Genomic DNA, 21,876 nt, shown 5'->3' on the forward strand with positions numbered 1-21,876 from the left:
TTACCTTAGCATAGTTGAATTAAGTTATAAATTTTGTTTTGATGGAGTAAACGATGAAAAATCAATTTTGAATAAAGGTTTACAATTATGAAATTCATAGGACTAAATTAGACCCTTTTTAGTTTAATCAAAGTGGGAAATGGGCTATGGTTTAGGGGCACTACTATATTGAAAAAAAAAAAAAGAATTAATGAACTTTGAAAAGAAATTTTGAATAAAGGTTTACAAAAAACTTAGACTAATTTTAATTTGGGGCTAAGAAAATCTGCATGCTGTGAAGCCCTCCACCACTTTTTAAGATTATACATGAATAAACATTTTAGTTATTTTAGAAGTAATAATCAATAATGAATTACATTCTATGTCCAACTGCTTTAATCAAGTCATAAACTTCTGTTCAATCTCTAAACATCATATTACAATTTTAATCAAGAAAATTTTACTGCAATCCCTTAATCACTTCCAATAAAAAATTTCACCTATTCAATCAAAATCCAAATAAAATGCACTAAAATTTCTAAATTATTTGTCCCAAATTTGATTAAAAATATCTACAAGTACTTGACAAAACTAGGAAGTTTTAATGCCTGTTAAGTAGCCAAAAGGTCCATTGCAAGCATAAGTAGCATACATCCATTCATAAATTACCAGACACAACAAAAAGCCAAAAAGGGAGAGAAACATTCACCAAAGCAACATCTGCTAAAGATAACCATTGTTCTCCTTGTAACGCATTCTAGAGGACTTGGAATCTGAGTATTTGATTTCTGCTTTTGGCGAAGCTCTAGGAAATTGTATCAACTTCTTCAAAATCTCGAGTCCTCTGGCATGGGAAAGCAGATTTTCACTGGGAATAATTTTCATTTTCTTAAGCCCAGGTGCATTGGCCAGTACCAGCTTTATCAACTCTACTTCTGACCCAATACCAGAGATAAAATGCAGCTCCACCTCTTCAAGTCTCTTCAGACAGCAAGCTGAGAAATCTTGCCCCACCAAATTTTCCACAACCGCCACCCTCGAAGGCTAGAAAACAGGAATAACAGAATTAGCTCAAAATCTTAAAGCTTTTCCAAAGCAGGAATGATAAGTACATAGCTCACCTCAATTACAATTATCAGTTTCTGCAAGTTGGGGGAGTTTTTAATTAAGTGGAGAGCATCCAACATTCCCTGCCTATCTTCCATATGCATTTTCCAAACACGAAGAACTTTGAGATGCTCTAAAGGCCTTCCCAGCGGCCCTGCTACACTGTCTCCTGCTCTCAACAACTGAACCAAATGCTAAAGATTAGGATGTAAGAAGCTGAAAATGGTACCACCAAGCTATTATTTACCTTTAAAAAGTTATACCCCACATAGAGCTTCTCAAGGGCAGGTAGAGAATCAGCAAGCTTCATTGGTTTAGAACATCGTCCTGGGCGTTGGTTCACTGCTCTGTTCAAAGCGATTGAAACTACTGCAAGAACTGGTGTATTTTTGAATGAGATGGATTCAAAAACACCCCTAAAGAGGAAGATTTTGAGATTAGGAGCACTGATTTCAAGGTGATTGAAAGTGGAGCCATCAAACACCCTCAGTTGTTCTAGTAATGGGGAATTGGAGATGAGGGTCCCAAATTGTCCAGCTTCAAAGTCCATGCAGATAAATTCAAGGCTGATGAGCCTACTAAATCCTCCAAATGCAGGTGGGGGCTTAAACTGACAAAGACGAAGTTTTAAATGCCTCAACTGTAGAAAGTAGAAAATATGATAAGGCAATACATGGGCAGAACCTGTGGAAAAGGACAGGGAGAATTCCTGAATCTCATGGTATGATAGAAAATGAATCCAATGATCAACTGAAGAACAGCTTTCGAATTCAGGAACTGCCAAGCTGAACTTAACTATGGGCCCCTTGTGAAGTAATAAAGCTTGATAAACAGCTGCTAATAATTTTTCTTCAGATAACACACCCAATTCCTTCGTCATTTGTTCACTGAATGAATCTTCAAATACAAGTTGTGGAAGAGTTAACCATTTGTACCTCCATTTCCTTGACAAGATACTTGTCCTCACTGCATCATGTATAGGCAAGCGTACTAAAATGTCATCTATTATGTTGCTTGGCAGGTTACTGATCCTATCTGCTGCACCAAGAATTCTCTTCATTTTTTATGATAGTCTCGTTATCGCCAATATCCTGAAAATCAAAACGAATAGCAGTAAAGAAATAAAAGTATCAAATTAGGGAAGTGTCTAGCCAAACTCAAAGCCAGTGAATTTTTCAGGCAACTTACTCTCCTGAAAATGGAAAACCTTGTTTTGTTTTTCCTAGCTCTAAGAGTCCCATCAGCTAATCTCCTCTTACTTCTCTCTCAGCAATCAAACAGGGTACTAACAATAAGAAACAAATTTGAAATACAACAAGGTAAAAAAAATTATACAAGTTGAAGTTCGACTTTCTCAGAATTGGCTCCTAATCTTCTTATATTCCAGGTAAATTAGCAAGAATTTCGAACATTTCATGTTCTTCCAATGAGAATGTCTTTGCTTAAAATAGTCAAATACTTGACAAGACCGCTAAAACTATGCAATATTTGAAAAAAGGGTAGGACCCAAAGAAAGTTCTGAAACGTCATACAAACTTGCAGGGTAGAACCATCCTTCATTTTACAACTCCAATCCAATTGTGAAATGCCCCTTGATTCACCCATACACGAGGCTCTTGGTGGTTGCCCCCCACACCCAATCTCTAACTTGGTCATACTGCCAAGTTTTGTATGATAGGCAAAAAACCAAATCTTGCCCTAAACTTAGCATTATTTTCAAGCCAGTGATGGTAACAGGAAGGAGTCTGGCACATATTACATCTTTGAAGGCATGTAGCTTAAATCTCCTATTCTTATCTGTTGGCATCTCTCCCAGACCCCTCTCTCAAAACCTTCAAAATCCTTTTAGTAGCAGCAAGCAGAAGAAAATAAAATTTACCAAAATAAAAAACATCCATAGAAATAGATGTTCATCACTTTCATACAAGAACAACAAATGCTTTGATTCAGAAATCCTAATCAATTTGATCTCACAAGAAACAATCATTTTCACATTTTTCCTTTACTCACATATTTGACTTATGAAAAGTCAAAAACTCTTTTTTTAAGCTCAATAAAAGCTTCTATTCTAGTTTGATTAATTTTATTCAAAGAGTTTAATATTTAAACAAAAAATTAATAAGAAAATATAATTTCTTGTATAGGCTCCATTTTAGATTCTTTTATATTTAATAAATTTTGTACAATATTTATATTACCCTTTAAACATTTAACTTTAACTTCTGCTTTGCTACTAAAAAGGAAGCTACCCCTCCACTCTCATAATTTACCTTTCTTTTTTTTCAAATTTTTATTTTTATTCTCGAACATAGTGTGATAACATTAATCAAATATAAGGAGAAAATGTATAGGCCCAATTTCGGCCTAAGCAGGATGAACCGAACTGACCAACTGACCAAACCAATTTGATTCAACATTCAAATGGGTTTGGTTTGGTTAGGCTTGGTTAGGGTTAGGTGCAACTTGGGCAGATCGACCCGATCCAACCCGAACCCAACTCGATGTTTGGAAGGGTTTCAACAATCATTTTCAATATTCGGGTTGGGCTTGGATTAGGTTCTTTCAACAAGCTCAATTTGGGTTAGGCTCGAGTTAAGGTTCGGATAACCCAAGCCTATCCCGAACTCCATTTAATGTTTTTATAATATTTATAATGCATCTTATCCTATATAATAACGTTCATTTTATTTTTTATTTTTTTTAATATCAAATTATATTATATTTTTCATTATTTTAGAAAATTTATAAATTTATATTTATTCTTTTGTTGCTATTTTGGAATTTTGAACTATTTGTTATTTAAATTTTCATGTAAATACATTGAAATAATATTGTAAATAGATTTTGAATTATATAACCCGGTCAACCCGAGTCTAACCCTACCAATCCGAGTCTAAGAACAACTTGAATTCAACCCGAGTTTAGAAAAATGAGGTTGGGTTAGGCTTGGGTTGACCTCAAGTTAGAGTTTGGTTGGGGTTGAGTTCTAGTTGATTAGTTCTTAATTCGAATTAGACTTAGGTTAGACTTAGGTTAGTCGTCAACCCGACCAACCCACCTAAATTGCAGCCGGAGTTAGGGTCATTAAAACCACCAACTCAGTTGGGTTGTAGGATTAGTCAAAAACCAACCTAAACCAAACCATATGAACGTAACCAGAGGTGGGGTTGTTTCATGTTTGTTGACTAAGAACATGATAAATATACAAACCCTAAAAATAGAGAAGATCGAAGCCCGAAAGCACAGTATGTATATTACAAGTTACAACACAGAAAAGGCAGAATAGAACAAAGGAAGAAACCCACAAAGCTTGTACATGAAAACCCAACGAGAGAAGAAATAATGAAAACCCACATGTTTGATACTACTCTTTCATCCATCCTCAAAAGGGAACATATCATTGAAAACGAAAATATGTTGTGTGGTAGAAAAGGAAGAAACCAAAATGCAGAAAATGAGGAATCACCAGCTTCCCTTGTGTAAAGAAGAATCTGATACTAAGCTGCAAAGGCCCTACTTGAAAGTTGGAAGTTGGAACCAACTGCTAAGGGTTTCTTCTGACAACGTTTGCATACGGAAAGTAAGACAGATGAGAGATCATTACTTCTAAAGCACTTGCCTTCGTTTTTTTAAACATCTACTTTAAAAAGATTAAAAAAAAAATACATCCATATATCACATCAGCTAGAAGCCTAGAAAGAATGTTCATCTATGCAAGGCAATGCCACTGGAGTTCACAGGAGAAACCATACTATATGCCTTGATTTTCATTCATTCCAAATTTCTTCCATTGTCACCCTTATAAATTTGTTCCATTCTGTTTCTATAAATTTAATTTTATTCTTCAAACTATGAAATATATTATATGGGTTCTAATAGACTAAATTTGAAACCAATGATTGATTAAGGCATAAATGAAAGTAATTTTAGGTGTTGATGAAATTAATCTTATATTATATAGGTACTAATCGAACAAATTAGAAATCGCTATTAACTCTTTATTTGAATTTAAAAGTGTCACAATTTACGATTGCATGTGAAAATTAGGAAAACATATGTAAACATTTCTTTAAAATAAAATAAATAAATAAATTGATAACAATATTTCGAAGATATTTAAGAAATTTGACTTTAAGAATGTCAATTCAAAATTGATTCTAGCCATATTGGATTTAGCTTTGAATCTTTAGAAAGGTACAAAGATGATTTTAAACTATTTGAATAATTTATTAAAAAAAATACTGTAAAAATCAGAAAAATACATTTTCTTATTTTCTATTTTTATAAAATCTCTATTTGAACTTGTGTTAGAGGCTTTGCATCTGCAAAATGATGGGCAAGGAGGAAAATATTGAAAATTGAAATATAATAACTGTAAGGAAACTTTGAGAAGGTAGGAAGCTAGCAGAAGAAGAAAACCCTTTCTCCCAAGTAACATATGAATATGGGGAACCCCACAACAAATACAAAATTTGCTAAAACATCCCTTCGTTTGCAAACCTCCGAGACCAAGATTGAAAGAGCTTTTCTTTTCTCTTTTCTTTTTTTTTTTTTGGGTTTACTGGCCTCATCCCTAAAACAAAGTAGGGTCTATTATGTGTCCATCAACACTAAAGCTTACTTGACTGTGTGTTCCCGAGCAGAAGGGTGGTGTACTGCAAAATACTTGGGTGGGATCCAAACCAGCCACTCTTTCGTTTTTCATATTCAGTTTCTGGGTAGAAAGGCTTTAAACAAGAATATACCCAAGCCACCAACTGCCAGTGCCAATATCAGAGGAACTCTAGTGGGTTCAATGTCAAGCATTATGCTTTTCCTCTCTCTTCTTCCTCCCTCTGATCTCCCTTCTCCTATGTCCTCCCGCACAAGACTGCTAATATTGTCCAACTGATGCATCACTTGCCGTTGACTCCGTGCAATTCCTAGTATCTGCATCATAGTTAGTTCATACACACACCTCATCAATCAAAGCATCTGTGAATGAACCACATAAACAAATGCAAGGTAACCATCACTGCCTGCCTATACATATACGTAGATTCAAATGTGCATAAAAAGCTACTGCATTAATATTCATTTCTGAGATTGGATTTGGGTGGTTATAAACTCTAAAATCATATCAATTGGACACCCCCACCCACTAAAATCATAGTTTCATCAATCCTCTTTGTTGCCCTTTTGCCTTCAACTTCATTGTTTCAAATGGAACTTGGTCCCTGTTCGCCACCTTTTTATCTTCCAACCTCGTTAATATATCTAGTTCTTCACTTTGGGCTTGCTAAGTCAGAAATTGTCTATTTATCTAATTAATTTGTTTGTGGCATACTTCAACATGATAACAGTGGACATTGCAATATATCTGCTTGCATGGCCAGCAGTTTGACATGTAAAACCCATCTAATACTGTGCAAAGTTAGCCCTTTCAAATATATAAAGATATAGGGATTCAAACAGATAAATGATAAGCAGAAAATATGAGGTAATAAAGATGGCAGGCATGATATCATACCTCTTCCATTAAAGGAAGCTCCTTAGCCAACTGGGAGGAAGATGAGGATTTGTGCATCATGGTTCCAGTCAAGGAACCGTTGCCTAAGCCAGGGATGAAGAAAGTAGGAGCAGAGCCATTGCTTGCTTCAGCCTGAAAAGCCAAGTTTTGTTGGCTTGCAGAAACTTTCTTCATGGTTAACTTGGAATTCAGCTCTTCAATCTGACTTGTAAATTCATCCATCCTATCATTTAGTGATGAAATTTGTTCTGACAGCTGAGTAATGGCTCCCTAAACATAACACGGATCAATGAGTAAAAACCAACTTAAGTTGCTACAGCATTATACCAAGAAGGCAACATAAAAAGCCAAAGAAATTAGTAACTTAATTTCTTGACAAATGAATAAATCACCTTGTTTGCTAGCATTGCTGGTAATTCTGTGGGTCTGTCATCAAACTTTCGGTTGCTGACGGAAAATCCAGTATGATTAGGCAGATTCTTGTCTCGATGGGTTGAATATGAGTGCGACATACCACTATAAAAAAAATAATAATAAATAAATAAATCAATATAAAAAACAATCTTAGTTTGACAAAGCCACTAGCACCTTAAGGAAGCAACAAACTATCATTAAAAAAGAAACTACAAAAACTATGGGCTTGAACATATTTCATGTACAGTATGGGTGAATTTGTCAAATAGACATCAGTTCTTGTCCTACAACTTCAATAGAGATGTGAACATCTTTTACACGAGATAGGAATGTGCACATCTCTTTCAAAAACAGAACAATGTAGATGACAGCCAAAAATTGATGGTTCACTTAAAAAGTAAACATGCCACAAGTCATGGTATTAGCACAATCAACTCATGACATTTGAATCATTAGTATGCTTTTTTTTCCCTTTTTTCTTTTTTTTTTTTTTTTGGGGGGGGGGGGGGGGGGGGGGGGGGGGAACAGAGGCTATTTTCTTTAAAATGTACCGAATGAGATGCTCCAAAATCATCCAACCATCACTCAAGATGCATGAAATTCAGAATTGAGAAAGATCATTATTTTAGATTACTATACCTAAAGATAGAAAGTTTAGCAAGGATATCGAAAAGAATTACTTTGTGTTCAAATGGTATCCCAATAGGCATGTGGTTTTTCATGAGACACTAGTTTTGGCATGACTAGCCAAGTTATTCAATTCTTTTTTCGAGAAAATAAAAATGGCAGATGTGCAATTGACAAAATTAACTCATCACAATATCATTATAGAACCAAAGTTCATCTGTCATTGAACTTTATAAGTAAACTAGAAAACCAATAGAGAGCAAGATTAAACAAAGGTAAGATCAAGAGAAGAGGATTTCTGAAAACCACATTGGCTTCCCCAAAAGGGACCTTCTTTCCGTGCTATCTTCCTGATTATGCGATCGATTAGAGAAGGAAACATCTCTATAATCTTCATTGACATAGAGAACAATGTGATTTCATAGGGTTATTGAGAACATTGCCAAGAAAGTGGCATGACATCATCATAGAAAAATATGATATAAACCAGCAGGGGTGTGAAAAGAAACTAGTAATAAGAAATTAAAATTTTAGTTATATGCTTCAGGTAATAAATGAATTCTGACAGAATGCTTAATGCAAGGCAGTGACAGTAATATATGCATGTGAGTGTGTGTATTACCTCTTGAAGTGCTTATTTCTCATAGCAACACTGTCTGCAGAGAATCGAGAAAGAGCCTCTTTGGGGCTGGAAACCATATCCTCATCTATACTAAGCTTTGTCTTCAAATCATCTGGCAATGCCTGTGAAATGATCAGATCAGGATTACCAACGTAGGATAAGGCATCATAAATTTTGGAGGCTGCCCTACCATAACTTCATTTACAAGCTTTTCGAGCTGAATTTGTTCTATGTAAGTACGAGGACTATATGAACCTTCCAACTGGAGCTGCTCCCCAACACATTTTACCACCAAACGGTCTTTTCCTTGCACCTTTTTTCAAACATCAAATCAGCAAGAACTTTAGATTAGTATGTGGTGATAGATAATTCAAAAAACTACTTAAAATAAAATTTAAGTTATAGAAACACCAATACTGAACAAAGAGTCATTTAATCACCAAATATCAGATGATAAACCACTGAAGCCACTGCTGGATAAATGCTGGAGTACTATATTAAAAAAGTTATTAAAAGAAGCACAGGGAGAACCACATAGGGCTTCTCTCCTGCTTTCTATAAGGAAACAATTTTTTAAAAGAAGGAAAGACAAATCTAATAGGAAAGCAAAATCCACAAAGTACCACACGAAACTGCACATTACACACTACTAAAAACCTAACCACTATATGGATAGAGGTTCTCACCATGATGTATTGAAGCATCGAACAGGGTGTGGAATTGGCAATAGCCCTGACCCCTGCGAAATGACTTCCCAAGGACAATGTGAGAATGCCAAATAAGAATATGGCAACCCAACCAGTATTTCTCAAACCAGATTATTTTTAATGAAAGAATACCAGAAGGAATTTTCCAAAGCAGTTTGCCAAAGGAAGTACTATTCTTTAAAACAACCCACTCTGACAAGACCAAACTGCCCCTCATACTTAGGTTCATACATGGCCACCAATCTCTCAAAATGTCTCTTAGACCAAAAGAAATCAATCCATAACTTCTCATTTGTAGAGGTGATGCTAATGAGAATGAGGATAGCATAGACAGAAGGGAAGTAGGTGAGCCAGGCCTGTTTATATCAAAGTGATCCTCGTTGAGGTACACAGGCTTCCTACCAACCCCTAAGCCACTTTGATGATAGCAAGACTCCAAACACAAAGACCTTTAGGATTTTCTCCCAAAGGAATGTCCCAGGTCTTTCAGAAGACATTCACTAGTCTTGCAAGCCGTAACGCAAGCTAGTTTCAAAGTGTGCTAATCAAACATCGATTCTGGATAGAGCACTCTGTAGACTTTGGTCTTTAGAGCAGAAGCTATTCCAACAATATAGAAATGACCTTAAAGTTGGAGAACATTTCTTCTATTGTGGAATAGGATCAGAGAGTTTATCTTAACTTGGTCGATAAAAGATCCTTGATAAGCCTTGGAGAAGCATTAGTCTGACATCTAGCCTTCCCATTGATGAAAATGCATTATGTATGAAGAATAAGCTACCAAAGGCCCACCTGCACTATCTATTCCCAAAGCCTTTTCTACCCAGAATATAATCCAAGTAATCATAAGCAGTCTCAAAGTCCACTTTAAAGATCTCTTCCTCTTCCTTGGAACAGCTCATCTAAAGTTTCTTTAGCTAAACACAATGAGAATTTTCCTGCCCCAGAACAGGTTCCCCTTGGGGTTACTTAAGAAACTTCTTCTAAATGGAATATAGATAGGAGATGGGGCCATTTAAAAGTAATAAGTTTCTGAAATGATGTAAAGGAGGTTGTTAGAATTTATGGACAGCAATTAATTTGGGGCTTCAATATGTTGAGTTAAAAGTTTAGGAGACTTAAGATTATGACAATGGGTTAGTCCAAAAAATAAAGAAAAAAGTTGTTCACTGTGTGTAAAAAGCATGCACAGCAAGGCGGAAAACTACAGCAAAGAAACTAGGCAATCCACGGTCATGCCTCTAAAGCAAGTAAAATTCTTAAAATTTATTTATCATAAAATCTCATCTCATTTTAGCATAAAGCATCTCATTTAAGGATTTTGGTTAGCAACTAGGACCAAACTTCTCCAAAATTGAGAGTTTCTAAACACCTAGCGGAGCATGATATACATTGTGGGTCCAAACCCGAATAATTTAAGCTTTTAGGCAAATTTATTATTCAACATAGTATGAAAGCCCTGTTTAACATAAGATCATAAGTTTGAACCTCACCGCAAGTTTATTTCCTAATTTATTGAGCCTAGGTTCAAGCCTAAAGGGTTTGTTTGTGGCTTTGTCTATCTTTCCACATACAAACATGGGGTCACATGTAAGGGAGAGTGCTAGAAAGTATGATATACATTGTGGATCCAGAGTCTATAGCTTAAACTTTTAGGAAAATTGATTGTACAACATAGTTCAAACCAAAAACTCATAAAAATAAATAAATAAATAAAAAGGAATTTTTCTATCACCAAATAAGGGTCAACTAAATCCTAACAAGAAAAAAGCTCATAACCAAACCACTAATAGTCCAAATAATGAAAAAGCATAACCAAATTACCATTAACTTGACCTTTGAGGCTTGGCTTAAGTGGTAAGGAGTAGGTGTGTGGATATAGAAGGTTCAAAGTTCAAGTCCCAATATAAATAACAAATAGATAGATAAGTAGAAAAATATCTCAATATAAATAACAATAACTTCAATACATATAAAATCTCAAATAAAACAAATTTTTTCCTTGTTACCATGATGTGTATTAGTAGAGCATACAAGGCAATATGAGGTATTCTTTGGTACAATACTAATATTTTTAAACAAACAAACCCACCGATATATATGTGTGTGTATATATATATATATATATATACATACATACTAATATAGTATACTTGTTTGTCAACTGATGGTAATCCTTTTAGTGAAGCTAATTTACAAAGTATCCATAATTTGTATGCACTGAAACAAACAGTTTGTTGTCACCTTCAATTAGCAAACTGCTGCTTTGATTATACAGACTAGATGGTTTATGTGCTAGTGCATAAGATTATAAAACATGAAATTAAATGAGAAGAAATCAAGAGAAATTGCAAGGTTATTTGCCAAAGAAGTTGATAACCTAACAGGAGGTTGTTTGTAGGGTCCATTATTTTGTGTACTTACTACTACTGCTACTATACACACACCATAACAGCAAAAGAGGGTATTTATATCATTTCACAAGTACAGCAAGGAGAGAGAAATTGACCTCTTCATTTGATAAGAGTAATAGATTATTATCAGCAATTTTCTATAGGAATTACTAATATCAACAAATAGTACTTACCATTCAATCTGTTTAACAGGAGAAACATTGTTGGTATATCTAGGAGCATTTATCCAGCTACTACCATATATAGTTTTCTCTTTTAAGCATTGCTTTTCCAACTCTAAGTGTGAAAGATTGGTGGTGAAGCCAAAATCTTAACACAACTTGTTGCACATGACTAAAAGCAAAGGGTATTCTTGTTAGCTTAATTATTCATTCAGCATTGCTCCCCATTTCATGGGAAAAAACAGGGCAACCAAATTTGAAATTAATCATGAAGAATGATAAGATCAGCAGGTGCACCTTAAAAGGTTTAGAAACATGAAAACTGCCAATCTATATGGAAAATAATCTGTGTAATCTCTATCATAAATGAAAGTAGCAAAAATATTCAGTAATACCTGAATATATTGACGGTTTAGCTGTTCCAACCAATCAATTTTCACACACACCCTGTCATCAGAAAATGCATGGCTGTTTCTTTTCAGGATAGTTGCTATTGTGTACCCCAAGGCCATTAGCCCACCAAGAAGCCGCACACTGACTTCAAAAGTTATTCTTGGTGATATAACAAATGGATTATCAGTAACCCATTCCTGAAATGAGAACCAACTGATCAGATTGGGCAAGTCTCGTGTATGTCTCATGGACTAAAATGACCTTAGGAAGTTAACAAAACCAGACAAAGACAAGGTGTTAATAATGCATGAAGACACTCGATAGGCTAACCCTGACTCTAAAAATATAAAACAGCCATAAACAGTAGTTATCTTTATCATCCAGGCAAAGCAAAAAGTTGACCTTACAAGAAACCTTCCAGCCTGTTCCCTCTTTTTCTAAGATGAGGAAATTCACAAATTCACAAGATTAGAACCACTGAATATAAATTCAAAACTATCTCCAACATTTCCATGTTTCCAAGGTCCTAGATATAGACACTAGGGGGCATATCTTACATCTATATATGATAACATCTCCGAAGCTTTTAATATGGTCACTATATTATCGATGCTTTGATATTTCTATATTTCTTATAATGTGGTAATGTACATTGACTTGCTTTTTATCTTTCTTCCTCTGCTGTGTTAAATCATTTGTACAAAAAAATTTAGCATTCAAATCTTGGCTTCTTTTATAATATATACCTATGCATATTCATCAGCACATACAGTTTCAATTTACACCATCACACATCATGCATGCATTCCTTTAAAAATGTTATTAATATGATAGGTGCATTATTGTTGTACAAACATTTCTAAAGTGTTATTTTAAGCTTTCATGTTTCGGTAACAATAATCTACACAACCTCTTTCCAAAATTTTCCATATCAATTTTCATTTGGACAGTTGATATATATTCAACATCAACACCTTTGATCTGTGATTACAACTGCCTAGAATAGTGTTCCCATTTCTCATATAGTAATTCTCTGCATCATACCCTGAGTCCCATATTGTAATAATTTACTGTAATGGAAAATATGCTATGAGTTGTATATGATCATATCCATAACATATAGGGAATGCCATGAAAAATGGATTCAACCTTGAAATTTTCAAAGAGAAAAGCTGGATTTCAGGATACTCCATCCTCAAAAGTACTAGTCAGAAAATTACACTGTTTGAGAGACTAGTTTGACCTGTTAACAGGATGCTCAATTAATTATTTTACCTGATTTTTCAATTTCCCACAGAACCAATGCATTTGATGCATTAATGTAGCCAATCATGCATCATTTATTGGTATCTTACATATGTTTGTGATTAGTTAAATCAAAGCATATAGCACAAACTCATAAAGAAGATGATGGAGATGATAAATAAAATGTGCCCCATTTCAACCAAGGAGCATTGATCTCCATCAAAGATGAGCTTTTGGAAATTCTTCATGACCTTAACAAGGAAAAAGAGGAAGTCTCTCCAGCTCAATCATGGTACTAGTCAGCATGGTCTTGTGGCTGGTACCACAAGAACATAATTGGTAAGGATATTTGAACGTAAATCATCATGCAAATATAGTCTTATGATTCCACTGGGATGTTCTTTCCCTTAGGTTGGCCAGTCTGCCAATTATGATGAGATCATCTTGCTAAGGGACTTCTTCACAGATATGTATCTAGTCAACCATTAAAACCCATAGTGGTTTATCATACAACTGTGTTTTCCTTTTTCCGTCTTCTAGGTTTCTTTCTATTATGAGGTCATTTCCTGCTTCTCTTTGTAATCTCTCACTTCCATCTCACAGTAAAGTTTCTCTTCTCATGAAAATAAATAAATAAATAACTATATAAGGAATTCAATAAGAGAGATATACTTAAAGCAAATTCACAACAAAGAATGCTTCAAAGTCATATCCAGTTTTCCACAAAAACACCCATGATGAATTGTCCTATTAAGAGTGCATTTAAATTTTCATGTTCAAAGCTACCAGATTTTGCAGATGTAAATCACAAATGATACATATTTAGTTTTTAAAAATTTCCCAATGTATTCCTCTTCACTTAATGTAATATTTTCATATGCATGTATGCATCCAATTTTTGTGTTAGTTAACAAGCACCTGACATCATATGTGTTTCAGCAAACATTGTAATCATGTAAGAGCAGCAGTAATACATATAAATCTCAGGACCTTTAAAACTGTCAACAAAGAGATTCAAATTTGAAGCGGCTCACCTCAAACATGAGACTGTATTTTCCATCTTTATTCCGCATCCTTAAATATGATTGGCAAGATTCAGGATCTTCACCAGGGGGTAGAAGATAAATATCATAGACTTCCTCCATAGTTTCTGCATGTTCTTCAGTGATGACAGCCTTGATTTGATCCACTGTCACATTCCTCGCAGACTACAATTATAGTTACCACTCAGTGACATGGACAAAGATATAGCTCCAGACCAAAGAAACTTTTGGTTATTATGGTGACCAGTAAGAAAATAATTGGGCACTGACCTTCAAAATATAAGTGGGACTCTGGAATCCAGTGAATGGGTTGAACTTATTGGTGATTTTTATATGTGCTGTTCCGAGATCTGGCTCAATAAAAGCCTTGTACATTGGATATACCTGTTTAAAAGAATGTAGTTGAGAAATTCTTGAAAAGCAAAATCCAGTCAAAATTCTTAAGGGGCATATTTAGCAGAGGGTAAGTGAAAGAACCGTTTCAGATATTTGTTGAATGATTTCTTCTGGTTCTTGCCCAGCACGTTGTATGTCCCTCAAAACCCGTTTGACAAGATCAAAGTGAATTCCACCTGTTACAGATACCCGGAGGTCCAATAAAGATCGCATCTTTTCACTCAAAGCATGGATACCCTCAATGATCACAATACGGGAGCTTGGGACTTCAAGTGTCCTGTTACCATTACAAGCATAAAAATTTTGAAACTATCAGGTGCAAATGGATGAGTGACAGGCACTGAAAGTCAATATTAGTTTCTTTTTGGGAAAAAAAAAGTTTAAACAAATGCATAGAAAGGTAAATAAAAAAGTTGACCATAAAAAAAATTATAAAAAAAAAAATAGGGGGAAAAAAGAAGCAAATTACAGTTTTAAAGGAACAGAAAACAAGTATACAGAAAGATAAAACTTAAAAGCCATACAAGATATGAATTAAAAATAGAGAAATTTATCAAAGAAACAAAATGACATGGCTCTTGAGCAATGAAAAAGGTTGGCTTGCTACCCTCACATAAATGAGAAACTATGCTCCCTGAGTATAGTTTTGAAGACTATAAAATCATTCACCATTCGCTACTTTTTCATGGCCAATAGACATAACACTGAGTACATTATCATATTAAATACTTAGTGGCAGAAAAGTTCAAATTTTAGGTTACATTCATTAAGCAGGGGCCTTAATCTTCCCTTTAAATTTCCCTTTTGGGTTCGTTGTTCCTTTTGCAACCCTGAGATGATTTAATCCCCAATAGCTTTCTAAAAGAATTACAAAGAGGTATTAGATGGAGAGGTATTCAACCTGTATCCTGTGCGGGAGCTAGACTTGAAATCATAAATTGGAATCTGAACCTGCTTTCCAGCCTTCAGATCATGGACATTCTGGAGCAATGTATCATAGTCTGTCAAACGGGGATCTGGTTTTAGAAGAAAAATCATATTAGGACCAGTAGAGTCACACCATGTGCTATGATTTAAATTTAAATCATTAGACTATTTTAATGAATGGCTCACAATTTTTATGCTAACACCATGAAAGAATTTTCAAAAACATCATCTGGAAGAATCTGTGAATATTGTACTTCATCAGGTTTATCTGGTAGGCACATATGCATATGCTCAATTCTCCCAAGACAAACAAGATAGTACTAGTAAGTTAGATTTTCATGGAATCACATGGATATATACAGGACACATTTTCATGAAATCAGATGGACATATACAGGACATTTATGAAATGGAACAATCAATAAACTCATTCATTAATTAGATGCTTAGAAGAGGATGGCAGAGAAGTTGAAATTCCAGCCCAAATTGCCAATCTTAATAAAATGCGTACCTAAAAGATTTGACTTTGATTTGATCATAATTAGTTTAAACTCTATATATGGACTGAAGACTACTAGATATTTTGAGCTTGAAACAGATTCTTTTTCCCATGACTGAACCCAGGGCCATCTATTTGATGCAAATCGGAAGTAAAAATGCAGACAAGGAAGTTCCGGTTCTTTCTTCAGGTGAGGCATGAGCATCATGCCTTTTATATCCAACAATAAGTCTGTTGCAAATGACCAGTAATTTAACAAACTACTTTAAGCAATAAAATAAATAAATAAATAATTTGCGTTAATTTCAGCAAAAAGGTAATTACCAAATTCACAATAAAGAAAGACGATGCTAGAAAAGGTTGTAATTAGGTAAGGGTAGGGGAGGAAATACCATCTTATGTAATGGAACACATTTTTTTCCCCTATAAGAGAAGGGGAGTTGGGCACAGAAGGTTCCCAACAATGAAGCTTTACCTGGGGCACAGTTGAGAAAGTTTAAGAGGGAGGAAAGTTTTTGGAGGAGCATTGTTGTGAGGAAGTCAAGGGAAGGTAAAGTGGTAAGTTGAGCTGCATAGGTTGGTTTATGGAAAGGAATTAGGAAGAGGTAAGGGGATTTCTTTAGACTAGTCTCAGTTGTTTGTTGGGAAAACTTGGAGGGCTCTTTTTTAATATTATCTGTGCTATGCAGATTTGATTGTGAAGAATGAACACCCAGATTTTTCAGTAATGCAGAAAATAAAAAGGTGCAGGGTGGAGACTATTAGGGATGAAGAGAGGAAGAGAGAAACAAGAGCCAAGATTTATTAAAACTGTACAGGAGCAGGAATTAGTAAATGATTTTCACTTTTTATTTTATTTTATTTATTAATCTTTTGAAGAAAGCCACCAGGATGAGGATATGGAGGGATGGAAAGAATAAGGATAGATGGACATCAACAAAAAAAAAAAAAAAAGGAATTCTATACAAAGTCATACTACATGAATTGGGTTGGTCTATAGGTTTGGTGTTCCAGAGCTCCTTCAGAGGTGGCTTTCTTTATATATGGGCAGCAGTGAAGGGCATGATATGATGATCAACCAACTAGTCAAATTTGGAAAATTGTGTTGAATTGGTATCTTATGTTTATGAATGATGGGAAGATAGTTCATCATTTTTTATTGCTCAGTTCCTTAGTTGAGAAGTTTTGCACTTCCTTATCTACTATCTTCATAAAATGTTTAGGAAGTTGGGTATGGAAGTTTGTGAGTAGGCTTGCTTTGCTCATGGAACCACTTTGTGTATTGTGGTGCATTTGGAAGGTGTTGAATAAGAGGATCTTTTAGGATGAGAAGCTTTAAAATTAGAAAACCATCAAGCCTTAACTTTATCCCAATCCTACTGATGCACTAGTAACCACCTAACCATAATCTCAACTCTAACACCACCATTGTGAATCCAGATGCATTGCTCTTGTATCCTGGTTCAAACTGATTAATCATCTCCAAGCCTCCTACATACTAATACTGAAAACTAAAACCAACCACCGCTATTGTTAATCCAGACGGCATTATTCTTCTATCCTTGCACAAACCCCTTAACCATCTTTAAGTATCCTACATACCAAATATTGAAAACTCAAACCAACCTGAAGAATCATAGACCTAACATAAGCAGAAATCCAATTGAAAAGGCTTTTGCACCCTACCATGGATTGATGTAACTGAAACCCATTTGTTTCCTGACAAATTTTGACACAGTTACACAAATTGTGTTACTTCTAAGAACAGCATACGTGAGCATCACATGGTGAGAATAGCATTTTGGCTACCTTGCTACTGCATTCAAATCATATCTACATCATCATATTTAAATTCAATCACTAGGGGTTTAACTCTTGCTCAAAGAATTTTGAATGATTTAAAACAAATACTTATTTGAAACCTATCCTGTTAAAAATTCCATCAAGACTTGTGTGTATGAATTTGACAGCTTCAAGAAAAAACAGGATAAGAGAAAACAAGATTTACCATCAAAGTTGCCATCAACAATTCGGCTAGCATCATTGTAGTTGTCCATTGATATGACAGCAATGCTGGGCATAAAGTTGAGTATCTTTTCAGTAAAAACAGTCTTCCCAGCCCCAGAGGGACCTGCTAAACCTACTAATATTATTCCATCATTATTTTGGGCTAGCAATTGGCATGCACGGATAACTATGAAAAAACCCTTCTCAAATGACAGACGATCTTGGATTGGGACAATCTCATAGCGATCAGAGTTCTTTCGCCTAACCAATCGAACTTGATCTTTTAAGAGACCTGGTCTTGGCTGAGGTGATTCGGCACCAGAAGTATCTTGAGCCATTAAAAATACACTGTCTCCTGACGGAAAGAAACGGTGACTGCACAGAAATAAACTACTCAGAAAATGAAATCCCAATGCAATTAGTGAAACAACTAAAATATAAGACATTATAAAAGCCTAAGAGGTAAACAACTTACAATTAAAATCAGTGGACATGTAAATCAACTTACATGTGCCCATCAGAAGCAAAAGCTCCTGGTGCTATGCACTTTTTTTTTAATAGGCTCCTGATGTGCATTGTTACAAATTAATGGGCTCCAATTTAAGGTGTAATATGATATCCAATCAAATGAGGTATATCCTTTTTCTTAAATGTTGTGTTTCTCCACACAAGTTGCCCATGTAAGACAGAGACATGATGATGATGATGCTAATAATAATAATAATGACAACGACAACAACAACAATACTAATACTAATAATAATAAGAAAATGTGGATCATCTCTTAGTATCCTAAATGATGTCATCTCAAAAAAAATTAATTATACAGAAATAAGGTCATCTATTGGAATCCTAGATGGTCTCAATTTAAACAAGCACTCAAAAATAAAAATTATACCCATCAAGTGTTATGAAAAAAGCAATTGACTTATTATATACAAGACAATGGAGTCATGCAATTCTCATTGGATGCCAAAACAACAACAAAAACAAAGGTTGACTAATGTTACATAAATGATGGAAGTGCATGAAGTTTCAATAAAACCTTCTCACACGCTATAGCTACCAGAGGCAGGAAGCCAACTTCTACTTTAAGAAAATTAGCTAAGCCTTTATATTTTCAGCTAATCAAGAGGCAATTTTTCCCCCAAAAAAATAAAAAATAAAAAATAAAAAATTGTAATTTAGTTCTTGTGTAAGAATTTAAGAAATAAGATCCTTCAGAGTCTGGATGATAGGAAACTGCCACAACAGTGTAAATCAACTATGATCACATCTTGGTTACAAATAACCAAATTCAAGGCTTTAGATGAATTTTTCAGCCACATTTGATGCATGACATGACTTGAACTTGAACTTGAAAAGAACTCAGACAGGAGCACAAACTTCATTGTGTCTATTTTCACCATGAATATTCATTTCGTTTTTTCACAATTCTTATAAATCAAATTAGTACAACTCTCAAAAGTTAATGATCTCAATCTGACTTAACGATGAAATTGACAAATGGAAATATACATGCCATAAATAATTTATTAACCATACAAAATTTAAAAATTAGATGCTATAAATCATTTAATTAATTCTAATATTTTCAATAAAATTCTCCTACCATAATCACCCATCTTTTATCTTGCAAGGAAGCAAAAGCATACATTTTTTTCCCAAAAGGTGATAAAACTTGGATAAATACAGAAAAAGTTTAAGAAGACTAGTGACTACTGATGCAGAACTATTGGATTCTAAGAAAAGCAAGCATCACAAAAAAATAAAAATAAAAATAAAAAATAAAAACTCATATTCTGCAAGTTGAAGGTTTGCCAAAAAGCTAGTAGGATTTCCCAGGATAAAATGAAGGAAATTAATCCAGGTTTAGCCTCATTATATTTCTCCAGCACTACAAAATCTTTAGCAATGAGTTAGTCAATATCTGAAGACTCAGAAGTCAGAACCACATTCACGCCATCCAATTCATAACATTAAATCCCAAATTGGATATGTGACGTGTACAACCATTTATTCAAGAAATATAAGTGAACTTTGTCATCACATCATTTTCACAATTACATCAAACTTTGACATAAGTGGCAAAATTGTATCAATAGATCCAAAACAATATTTTCCACGGTCACTGCATAACAAAAATAGAATATTTTGATCCACATAACATCTACCATTATAGAAGCACTAACAAAAACAAGAATCATCCGCAGAGAAAACATCAAGAAAAACAGCAGACCCAGAAGAGTCGAATCCGCACAGAGGAAAGCTACATAAAAGGGCCAACAAATCTGTCATTAACGCTTCTTTGGATCTAATGCTGTGTTGCCAAGCAACCCACTCAAGAAAAGAAAGAATCAAACAACAAAATAACCAATACCCAGAAAAGAAAACAACAGAAAAAACAAAACCCAGATGGCAAAATGGATCAAAATCAATCCAATGTGTAGATATTGCCAACGAAAAATACCAACCCGGGCCACGGAGTTCAAGCTGAACAACTCAGAAGCTGGCCATGTATGTGAAAGGCCCCTCCTTTGCATATGAGTCCTTCCTCTATCCTTTTCCTAAACAAGAAACGAATGTGATTTTCAGCGAATTTTTGGGAAGCGGGAATTCTAGAGAATCAGCTAAGGGATTTGCAAGAACAGTCGAGAGACACAAGAAAAAGAAAAGAAAAGACTCGGGAGATAAGAGGAAGAGATGTGTAATTTTATTTGGTTATTTTTGGGCACTGTTCAGATTATCGCGACCCAAAGTCTATATAGAATGAGGACTTCCGTGACCTCTACAGATGGACGTAGAGGCCTGGGCGGTTGGCCTATTGCTTTGTGTCAGAGCATTTGATTTCCATCCTTCCTTCTTTCCTTCCTCTTTCTTTCCTTTTTTCTCTCTCTCCATTGTTTTCTTTCCTTTTCTATTTTTCTTCTTAATTTTATTTTCTTATTTTGGCATATGGGATTTTAACCTTTTTAAGCCCTAAGTTTAAAATCTTATGAAATTAATAGATTTTCATTGTATCTAGCTGTCTTTATTCCTTGAATAATTTTATTTTCGCACCACCCTTTATTCATGTTAATTAGAAATAGGTATTAATTAAATTTATTTTTGATAATTTCTAATATTTGGATCATACAAAAAATGATTTTTTTAAAAAAATTCTAATAAATTTGCCACATCCATCAAAAATCATAATTGGAAACCATGTGGGGTTTGCTAAAATAATTTATATTAATAATTATGTCATAATTCCATGGAGAAATATCCCTATTTTATTTTAGGGTTATTAGATTAAAAACACCCAATTTTGAAAATTTAACTATTCATCCTTTTTTTGGTTTCATTTTAACAAAAATGCCCTCATTTAAAAAAAAAATTCCTCATATTTTCTTATAAAAATAATATTTTCTCTTAAAATATACATGTAAATACTTGAAATAGTTAAGGATATTTATATTAAAAATAAGTTAACTTTTTAAATAAAAACATGACAATGGTTAAATATATAAATATGAGAATTATTTTATCCCTTTTAACCAATTAATTCTTTGGGTTATTTGATTAAGAGGTCGTTAAAAACCCAATTTTAGAAATTTAACTCTTCATCTTTTTTTGTTTCATTTTGATAAAAATACCATTTTTTTTTTCTTTTTTCTTTTTTAAAATAACATGTTCTTTTAAAACACACATGTAAATACTTGAAATAGTTAAAGACATTTATGTCAAAAATGAGGTACTTTTCAAACGAAAACATAAAAATTGTTAAATTTACAAATACGGGGATTATTCATCTCTTTTAACTAATCAATTCTTTAGGTTATTTGAT

At 34.2% G+C, this 21,876-nt stretch overlaps 2 protein-coding genes across 3 annotated transcripts; both read right to left on the bottom strand.

Annotated features, from left to right (window-relative positions):
• Nucleotides 1–504: 504 nt before the first annotated feature.
• LOC117924865 (F-box/FBD/LRR-repeat protein At1g13570-like) lies at nucleotides 505–2,520 on the bottom strand. 2 transcript variants are annotated; one of them, XM_034843587.1, is made up of 3 exons: nucleotides 1,334–2,520; nucleotides 1,101–1,280; nucleotides 505–1,023 (listed from the first exon to the last, which is right to left on the bottom strand). In XM_034843587.1, exons 1-3 carry the CDS (start codon nucleotides 2,144–2,146, stop codon nucleotides 703–705), a joined length of 1,314 nt encoding a protein of 437 aa, XP_034699478.1. In that variant the 5' UTR covers nucleotides 2,147–2,520; the 3' UTR covers nucleotides 505–702. The 2 variants fall into 2 exon arrangements, with proteins under 2 accessions (XP_034699478.1, XP_034699486.1); XM_034843595.1 differs by having other exon boundaries at nucleotides 1,101–1,268; nucleotides 1,334–2,518.
• Nucleotides 2,521–5,419: 2,899 nt separating this feature from the next.
• Nucleotides 5,420–20,903, bottom strand: LOC117924858 (inorganic pyrophosphatase TTM2-like). The gene is made up of 12 exons (XM_034843574.1): nucleotides 20,525–20,903; nucleotides 18,052–18,425; nucleotides 15,519–15,633; nucleotides 14,699–14,894; nucleotides 14,492–14,605; nucleotides 14,213–14,386; nucleotides 11,936–12,130; nucleotides 8,449–8,571; nucleotides 8,259–8,380; nucleotides 6,988–7,111; nucleotides 6,596–6,865; nucleotides 5,420–6,015 (listed from the first exon to the last, which is right to left on the bottom strand). The coding sequence occupies exons 2-12, from the start codon at nucleotides 18,386–18,388 to the stop codon at nucleotides 5,794–5,796; spliced, it is 1,992 nt and encodes a 663-aa protein (XP_034699465.1). The 5' UTR covers nucleotides 18,389–18,425; nucleotides 20,525–20,903; the 3' UTR covers nucleotides 5,420–5,793.
• Between the last annotated feature and the right edge of the window lie 973 nt (nucleotides 20,904–21,876).

The sequence above is a fragment of the Vitis riparia genome, chromosome 1, assembly GCF_004353265.1.
Source record: "Vitis riparia cultivar Riparia Gloire de Montpellier isolate 1030 chromosome 1, EGFV_Vit.rip_1.0, whole genome shotgun sequence".
Taxonomy (NCBI): domain Eukaryota; kingdom Viridiplantae; phylum Streptophyta; class Magnoliopsida; order Vitales; family Vitaceae; genus Vitis; species Vitis riparia.